The 9,984-nt window shown below is 34.0% G+C and overlaps 1 protein-coding gene across 1 annotated transcript; it reads right to left on the reverse strand.

The window, feature by feature from the left end:
- Window positions 1-8,909: 8,909 nt before the first annotated feature.
- Window positions 8,910-9,645, reverse strand: LOC131801978 (uncharacterized). The gene is made up of 2 exons (XM_059121194.1): window positions 9,535-9,645; window positions 8,910-9,481 (listed from the first exon to the last, which is right to left on the reverse strand). Exons 1-2 carry the CDS (start codon window positions 9,577-9,579, stop codon window positions 9,110-9,112), a joined length of 417 nt encoding a protein of 138 aa, XP_058977177.1. The 5' UTR covers window positions 9,580-9,645; the 3' UTR covers window positions 8,910-9,109.
- Between the last annotated feature and the right edge of the window lie 339 nt (window positions 9,646-9,984).

Here is a 9,984-nt window from a genome sequence, read left to right on the forward strand (position 1 = left end):
GAAGAACAGGTCAATTCTAACAGTTACGCCGATAGATAGTTACGCCGATAGTTAGATGCCGATAGTAAAAATATCGGATATAAATAGCGAAATATATACAATGTGTATATACAAAGGAAAGGGATGCTAGCTAGAATGCTTATATCTCATTAATGGCTGGACCGATTTTGACTTTTTTTCAAATCAGAATGCCCTCTTGGCGTAAAATAATAAGGTCAAAAAATCGCATACAAAGATGGCAATAATGACATTTTTTTAATTTTTCATTTTTTTTTTTCAATTTGGCTTATAATATTGAAGTATACATTTTGTAATATTTTTCACCTTACAACACAGGTTATATGATACATAATAATTATATAATAAGGCATATACAGATTTCAATTATCGTTCGATCCTTACGAAAATTTTCACAAGGGTAGGGCCAGAAGGGCTAGCCTATAGTAAAAATGTCCGCAATTTATTTAAAAAAATATCCCAGGTTTTGCAGCTGTTATAAAGGTCACAAATGGGAAACAAATGACCTGAAATCTGGCATGAAGTTAGAGTTTAGGACCACTTTATGGACCACTATTTTTGTAGTGGCCTTTTGCATTTGGGGATGATTGCAAAATATTTAGGGGATCAAAGGAACCAAAAACTGAAACATTTTCCGGATCACACAATTGAATTCAATCGACACGGAATTTTGCATGAGAAGGAAGTTAAGACCAGGGAAGAAGTCTAGCATTTTGGATGACCATTGGATTATATTTAGCTGCAACTAACAACACGACGGAGTGCGTAAACATTGGGCAAATGTTCCTGGTCAAAATACTAAGGGCAATATCTGGGCAGTGCTCCTTGGCATAATTTCAAAAGCGAAATCTTCCAAAATGGATTTGGACATAAGGGGACTTCTACCATAATGTAATGTTGTAGGGTATCACATGGTCGGCCCTGCACTACTATAGCCTTTGCATACTTGTTTTCAATGCTTCTGATATTGACATTAGTATCGAGGAACTATTTGTGGAACAAATTTTCTTTCTTTTTAATAGTTACAGAAAATCAGTAGAAACTAGAGCCAAAAGTGAAAGACATGTGTATCGACATTATGAAAGTTTACATAGCAAAGTAACTAAAAAGAGAGGGCAAATTCTAGCTTTTCTAAATTTTTTGAAATCATCAGAATAAGAGTCCTTGCAATCCTTGCACTATAGGGTCTCTCCTTGGGGATCATACCATGGTCCATTTCTTTAATGATGCTTTAAATAGTCAAAAGCTAAATGTTGCAAAACATTTCTGAAAATGTTGGAGTATCTTTGTGTATGGCCAAGGCTATATAAAGTCATTTAAAAGTTTGGCTAAAGAACCCGACAATAAAGGGTGATATAAAAAACTGTAACAAAGTCAAAAACAATTTTAAATTTTATTGAATGAAAGCAAAAAATGTCAGAAATAGCATCAAAATTAAGAATAAGTGTAGATCTGCCTAAATGTTGCTCTGCGGTATTTTGGCCCATTCCCGGCGAAGCGCTTGCTTGAGGTGATCGACAATTCGGTATTTTTTAGCGCCAAACTTGCTTTCTGGAGTACTATCCAGACATAATAGTTTAACGGATTGGTATCCGGAGATTTTGGTGGCCATTGTGCGCTGGAAATGAAGAGAGGAACCTCATTTTGTAATCATTCTTGGGGGGCGCGTGCTGAGTGCGATGGTGCTGGGTCCTATTGGAATGTCCAAGGACTGCGGCCAAAATGTTTGCGTGCCCAAGGCTTTAATACACCCTCCAGTATATTTTCGCGATAATGTTCGGCATTTATTCTGATGGCACGGTCGATTAATACGAGCGGAGAACAACCATCGGCTGTTAAGGCAGCCCACACCATTACCATGGCCGGCGCTTGCGTTCTGTAGGCTAACCGAAAGTGCACATTTTCAGCTGACCTCTTTGGCAAGTAAACACGATCATTTTGTTTGTTTATAAACTGCTGGACAAAGAATGTTTTCTCATCGGAGAAAACCAAATTCGGCAGTTAACCACTTTCGGCCAAGCGAAGCAACTCTCTAGCTCTTTTGAGGCTATTTTCTTTCTGTTGCGGTGTAAGCTCTTGCACTTTTTGGAATTTCAATGGCTTTACCCCGAGGTCATTTTTCAATATTTGCCGAATGAAATATTGCGACATGTTCAGCTCACGAGCGATTTTTCGGCCACTGAGACGCTGGTCGTTTCTTTTCGAAACATTTCTGCTGATGTTGCTGTTTTCTTGCGTTCACTTCCTTGATGTCGGACTAGGCTACCAGTATCACGGTAACGAGCAAATATAAGAATAATTGAAGATTTCAGTCCTATAGTAGTTTTCGTACAAATATAGGACGCATTTCCAAAATCATCTCCATATCTTAACCACAGACAGCAACAGTGGCAAATTTTGGAATTCCAGCTCTATCGGTTCACACACATCCCAAGTATACCAATTTTAGAACTCATAAGTACGAATTTCAAAAATTTCCTACATACCACAATCACACATTTTGGGATTCCAGTCCCATCGATCCACCCAAATCCAAATTTAGTACATACAAGTAAAAAATTTCCAAATTTTATACCCTGACATTAATCTTATTTCCAAATTTCAGGATGCCAACTCTATTGGTTCACTCAAAACCTAACTGTACCAAATGTAGTACACATGAATACAAATTACCATAGCTACCTACTTCATAAAATCCAAAAGAAATTTTATTTCCAAATTTCAGGATTCCAACTACACTGGATCTCCTAAAATTTAAAGTGTAACAAATTTAGTACCGTTTGGTACACATAAGTACAAACCTACCTACAAACCTCAGTCATATAATGCAATAATAATCTTTTTTCCAAATTTTAGCATTCCAGCTGTATCGGTTCACCCAAATCGGAATTGTGCCAAATTTAGTACCATTTAGAACTTTTCGTGCATGTAAGCACAAATTTCGAAATCCTCCATATCCTAATCATACACTCTAATGGTAATGTTAGTTTCAAATTTTAGGATTATAGCTCCATCCATTCCTCCAAATTCGAATTGCCCCAAATTTAGTACAAATAACCAAAAAGACCTCCGAATCCCAATTCTATTTTCATATTTCATGGTACCAGCTCAATTGGTTCAACTAAATCTAAACTGAACAAAATGTAGTACCATTTAGTACACATAAGTACGAATTTCCAAACCTACCTACCTCAGTCCAATGTAATAGTAATCTTATTACTAAATTTCAGCATTCCAGCTCTAACGGTTCACTTAAATCGAAATTGTACCAAATTTAGCTCCATGTAGTACTTTTCGTGTACGTAAGTAAGTATAAATTTCGATAACTTCCTCCATATCCCAATCGTACTCTCTACCAGTAATGTTAATTTCAAATCTCAGGACTTTGAAAATTCCGTCCTCCAAATTCGAATTGTACATAGTACATAGAATAGTACATATAGTAGAATAGTACATATAAGTACAAATTGGCAAAACTATCTTCATATCCCAATTCTACACTCCGACATTAATCATGTTTCCAAATTTCAGGATACAAGCTCTATTGGTTCACCCAAATCCAATCTGTCCCAAATTTAGCACAAGACAATGGACTAAGTGCCTTAATTAACCTGGGGTTGCCCTGTTTCAGAACTCATTTCTTGTAATTAATCCTGATAAGAGTTGCCTATAAATAGGGAAATGTAATTTGCAAGAAGTAATAGTTTTCTTTCGATACTGAAACGACAAGAACAATGAATAACTTAAGTTGTGTCCTGCTGATTTGTGGTTTTGCAATGGTATGAACTGAAAAAAAGAATAAAAAAAAACAAAACAAAAAAAAAAAATATAAAAAAAAATTAACAAAAAAAAAAAATATATATATATTTATATATATATATATATATATATATATATATATATATATATATATATATATATATATATATATATATATATATATATATATATATATATATATTTTTTTTTTTTTTTTTTTTTTTTTTTGTTAATTTTTTTTCAGTTCATACCATTGCAAAACCGCAAATCAGCAGGACACAACTTAAGTTATTCATTGTTCTTGTCGTTTCAGTATCGAAAGAAAACTATTAGCAACTTAAATCGCAAAGACAATAAATGTCCTTTAACTTTTACAAAAATAAACAAATCGTAATTATTTTTCCAGTTTTAAATGAGTGGTTTAATTCACTTTTAAGAAACTAAAAATAAATATACATAAATAATTTTAAACGAAAAATAATATGTGGAAAACTAAAGTGACCCAATTTTTGCTTGGTCAAAACTAAAGCAACTTTTGATTTTTTATTTTAAAATAATTCAATTTTGGCTAGTAGTCGATAGCATAACCATTATTTTTGATAGCAGTTGCATACCTACGAGGCATTGAATCTATAACACGCTCAATTTGATCCTTGGGTGTGCTTTCCCAGGCACCCCGAATTCTTTAGAAAAAGTTGTGCTTATTTATTTCCGAATCTCGTTTGATCTTCTTATCTACGATACTCCAAAGGTTTTCTATGGAGTTTAGGTCAGGTGATTGTGCCGGCCATAACAACACATCAATTTTTGACTCCCGCAACCAATATTTGACAAGTTTTGATACAAGTTTGAGATCATTGTCATGCTGAAACACCCAAATCAGCCGAATATTTTACTCAGCGTAAGGGAACAACGTGATGTCCAACACATCTTTGTAAACAAACCGATCCACAACTTCATTTATTTTATGGATAGGCCCAAATCCATAGAAAGAAAAACAGCGCCACGCCATTTTTGACCCACCCTCATGCTTCACTGTACCTTTGCAACACTGCGGCTTGAGTCCTTCAATTTTTGGTCTTCTCGCCATAAAATTTTTCACATCTGAGCCTTTAATATTAGACGTAGACTCATCCCAAAAATAATGTTTTTTCCATTGAGCTTGATTCCACTTAATATTATTGTTTCCGAAAGCCTATTTGATTTTTTCAGATATAAATGTTTTTTGATGTCTTGCGGGCATGCAGACCAGCTGCCACTACTCGTCTACGCACTGATCTCGAGCTTATATCCAATGATTGCTCTCTCACCAATCCAGTTGAACTCTTAAATGGTTGTTTTTTATTTCTCTCACAATTTGTGGATCAGTACGGGCTGAAGTTTTTCATGGCCTACATCCGTTATAGACTGTTACTACTGATCCTGTTTAAAAAAACCGACTTAGTATACAGAAATAATTATGAAATCACTTAAATATTTATGAAATATTTCTCGGAAATCATTTTCTGTGATATATTGTTTTGATAGTCACTTATAATTTGCTGTTTTATTCAGGTACTGTATTTGCTTCCAGCCATTTTTATTTTTTTTTGGGCAGTACTTAAAAAACGCAAAGAAAATCCCATAATGTCGTAAGAAACTTCTCAAAAAGGATTTATGACAAGCGAAATTGTCGAAGGAATATATATATATATATATATATATATATATATATATATATATATATATATATATATATATATATATATATATATATATATATATATATATATATAAATATAAATATATATATATATATATATATATAAATATATATATATACATATATATATATATATATATATATATATATATATATATATATATATATATATATATATATATATATATATATATATATGTTTTCTCGGGAAATTATTCAATTTTCTTACAATTTTCCACAATGCCTGGGGCAACACATTATGAACTGATATATATATATATTTTTTCTCGGGAAATTATTCAATTTTCTTACAATTTTCCTCAATGCCTGGGGCAACACATTATGAACTGATATATATATATATATATATATATATATATATATATATATATATATATATATATATATATATATATATATATATATATATATATATATACATATATATATATATATATATATATATATATATATATATATATATATATATATATATATATATATATATATATATATATATATATATATATATATATATATATATATATATATATATATATATATATCAGTTCATAATGTGTTGCCCCAGGCATTGAGGAAAATTGTAAGAAAATTGAATAATTTCCCGAGAAAAAATGTAACGCAAATAAACTATGATAAAACCCTGGCTTGGGTAAAGTCGGCTAATAATTATTCGGAGGAAATTCTTGCTTTTCTATCGGCTTGGATGTATTCCGATAGCCGGGGGCATAGATGAATTCAGAATGACTAAAGGATATAATTAACCAAGACTGCGGACGGACCACACGTCCACCTCTCTCAGTATTTCGTCAAAATAAAACAACATATGCCACGAAGTTATTGAGAGTTATTTTAGTACAAAAACAACTGTTGACACTTTATTGGTGGAAGTGCCGAAGAAGTGTGCCAATATTGTTCATTTCGTATCTGACCTGATATAAATATTACAACGTACCAGATTTGGCCTATATCGACTCATTTCTTCCCATTCCATTTCTTCTTTCATGAAGAAGTATGCGTGAGGAACTACAGGGTGAGATAAAAACTGCAACAATGTCAAACGCCATAATTTTTACATTTTATTATACCCTCCACCATACATAGTATGGAGGGTATATTAAGTTCGTCACTCCGTTTGTAACTCATAGAAATAATAATTTTAGACCCAATTTAGCCCTATCCGTCTGTCCGTCAGTTGAAATCACGCTACAGTCAAAACGAATTAAGATAGGAAGCTAAAATTTTGCACAGATATGTCTTTTGTCTGCAGGCAGGTCAAGTTCGAAAATGGGATATGTCGGTCCACGATATGGGGGCTGTACCCCATATAACTGTACCCCCCGATATTCGGTATTTTGATGATTTTAGCCACATTTTTCAATGGAATTGCCTGAAATTGTACACAAGGGGTAATTTATGAGTACTTTACCACCTGACAGTGAATTTTTTAATTTTAGCCACATTTTGAATTTTTACCCCCCGAAAAAGAAAAGTCTATATAGGTCCACAATATTGTATATCCCTCATATATCGACAACTTCCGATATTAGATATTTTTAAGATTTTAAGAGAATGTTTAATGGATTTTATTTTTTTTAATTTCCTAATTCGTCCCAAATGGCGGAGGGTATTCAAAGTACGGCCCGTCCGAACTTACTGCTTTTTTACTTGTTCCTAATTCGTCCCAAATGGTGGAGGGTATTCAAAGTTCGGCCCGGTCGAACTTACTGCTTTTTTACTTGTTTAAATTTTATTGATTGAAAGCAAAAAATATCGGAAATAGCATCAAATTTTAGAATAAGTTAACATTAGTTCGAATTGGTAACCTTTGGCACGAATTATGGCCTTCAAACGGCCAATGAAACCGTTACACGCTGGCCGAATGTTGCTCTGCGGTATTTTGGCCCATTCCCGGCGAAGCGCTTGCTTGAGGTGATCGACACTTTTGTATTTTCTAGTGCCAATCTTGCTTTTCAAAATACTTCAGACACAATATTCCAATAGATTGGTATCCGGAGATTTTGGTGGCCATTGTGCGCTGGAAATAAAGCGAGAAACCTAATTTTGTGACAATTCTTGGGTGGCGCGTGCTGAGTGCAATGGTGCTGAGTCCTATTGGAATGATCAATGTCTGCGGCCAAAATGTTTGCGTGCCCAAGGCTTTAATACACCCTTCAGTATTTTTCTCAATAATATTCGGCATTTATTCTGGTGCAACAGACGATTAAGCGATAGCGAAGGGAGAGCGACCATCGGCTGTTATGGCGACCCACACCATCACCATGGCCAAAGCTTGAGTTCTGGTGGCCAAACGAAGGTGCACATTTTCAGCTGACCTCTTGTGCAAGTAAACACGATCACTCTGTTTGTTTACAAACTGCTGGACAACGAATGTTTTCTCTTACTCTTACTCTTTAGCTCTTTTGGATTTATTTTCTTTCTGTTGCGGTGTAAGTTCTGGCACTTTTTGGAATTTTAATGGCTTTACCCCGAGCTCATTTTTCAATATTTGGCGAATGAAAAATTGCGATATGTTCAGCTCACGAGCCATTTTTCGGCCACTGTGATGCGGGTTTCGATCAAGTCGCTTCTTTACTTTTCGAACCATTTCTGCTGATGTTGCTGTTTTCTTCAGTCCACTTCCTTGCCGTCGGGATATGCCAGCAGTTTCACGGTAACGGGCGATGGTACGAGACAAAAAAAAAAAAATTATTCACATTTAAATGCTCGCGTGCTCTAACGATAGCCACTTGTGGTTTTCCAGTCAAATATAAAGAAATCATACTATCACGCTTGAATTCTAACACGAATACCTTTTTTTCTGGAAAATTCTCACCAAAATGCTTTTGAAAGCTTGTAAACAATATAATAAGCTGTCACTGGAATAATTTTAATAGTTGTCAGACGAGTGGCTTAAGAATGACATCAGTTTGAAGTTGGTTGCAGTTTTTTTTATCTCACCCGCAATATCCAAATCCAAACCGATCTTTAACACATTTAGCAAAGAGATTTCTAAGCTGTATCTGATATCTGGTACCAAATATAATTATTGTGAAGTACATATTACGGATGTGAGAGCATAAACACGAAATCGCTCGAAACTTTTATTTGAAATCTATAGTTACACCTGTAACGATTTTCATCAAATTTAATGCACTTCTTCTATGCTGAATTCCGTGTATGTCCCAAAATCCATTTATATGAGAGTTATATCTAAATTATAGACCGATTGAAGTCATTTCAAAAGCAAACCTTAGGCCAAAAAAATGGTTTTTGAAAATTTTCAATTCGATCGGACAATAAATGCAACCTGTACTTTGTTTACAAAAATATATGGACAGACAGACGGACGGACATCGATAAATCGACTCTGAATGTACAATAACGTAATCCTGTTTCCAGTGTGATGTAGAGTATAATCATGTGGGAAGCTCTTTATTTTCTAAACAGTTTATTCGGGTGTCTGATCTGACGAAGCAATCATATTAAACTTAATTCGCTGAATATTCCATTTAATTTTCGGTAGCGGCTTCGACCATAATGGTCGAAGGAATTTTTGTTTTCTTAGCTACAAAATCCATTTTCAATTTAATTATATTTTTATTGTTATTATTCAGCCTTCTTACAATTTTCTTCTCCACCAACAATAACACATCTTATTATTTTGAAGAGCATGGCATCTTCAGGTTCTATATCTTTGCCCTCCTCTGCGCATCCTTCAACAAATCCTGGCTTACAATCCATATTTGCTCTTTCTTTCATTATCACCAATAAACGGTCAGCTTTAAAGCCTATTTCGGAATTGTAAAAATTCTTATTGTGGCCTAGGCACATTACATATTTTCGAACTTGTGGAGTATCTTCAATTTTACTGGACCATATTTTTGTCATGAGTTCTGGGCTAATGGAGTTTTCCTCTCGACATTTGGCTTCCACTGCTAGTTCATCTTTGGGATACCAATCGGGGCGCTCGGCAAAAGTCTGCAAGGGAATTGTTTTTTATTATTTGCAGTGTTGTTTCCTTGATTTCTTACCATTGCGAAACAGCAAATGATTAGAAAAAAACTTAATTTATTCATTTTAATTATATTTTCCGCGTTGTTATTGTAACGATCGACAAGATTGCAAGGAAACTAACGTTTCTTATGCGTTACATTTTCATTTATAGCCAGCTCTTATCATTTGTGTCTGTTCTGGTGTAACTGAAATAAAATTGAGCCGCGTAGTCCTTATCTTCTATTAATCAAATTCATAATCATTTGTTATGCATTTTATTAAAACTGAACTTTTGACCTTAGCACACAATGTTTTTCCTACATTGGCGATATATGCCATATGGGAATATTGAAATATTTTGGTCAAAAGAGGAGCTTCACAATACTCATAATTGGAGTGCTGCCATTATATGATAGTCAATTTTGGGAGGATTTTTATATATCCTTGAGATAGAAGGCTAAAATTTTGCACACATGCATACTTTGCCA

Source organism: Musca domestica, unplaced genomic scaffold (assembly GCF_030504385.1).
Source record: "Musca domestica strain aabys unplaced genomic scaffold, Musca_domestica.polishedcontigs.V.1.1 1, whole genome shotgun sequence".
NCBI lineage: Eukaryota > Metazoa > Arthropoda > Insecta > Diptera > Muscidae > Musca > Musca domestica.

What these genes read in the sequence shown, in the direction of transcription:
- LOC131801978 (XM_059121194.1), bottom strand. Translation starts at nt 9,579, where the DNA reads ATGAATAAATTAAGTTTTTTTCTAATCATTTGCTGTTTCGCAATG. An exon ending in TCATTTGCTGTTTCGCAATG is followed by an intron (nt 9,482 to 9,534) that starts GTAAGAAATCAA and finishes ATTCCCTTGCAG; the next exon opens with ACTTTTGCCGAGCGCCCCGA.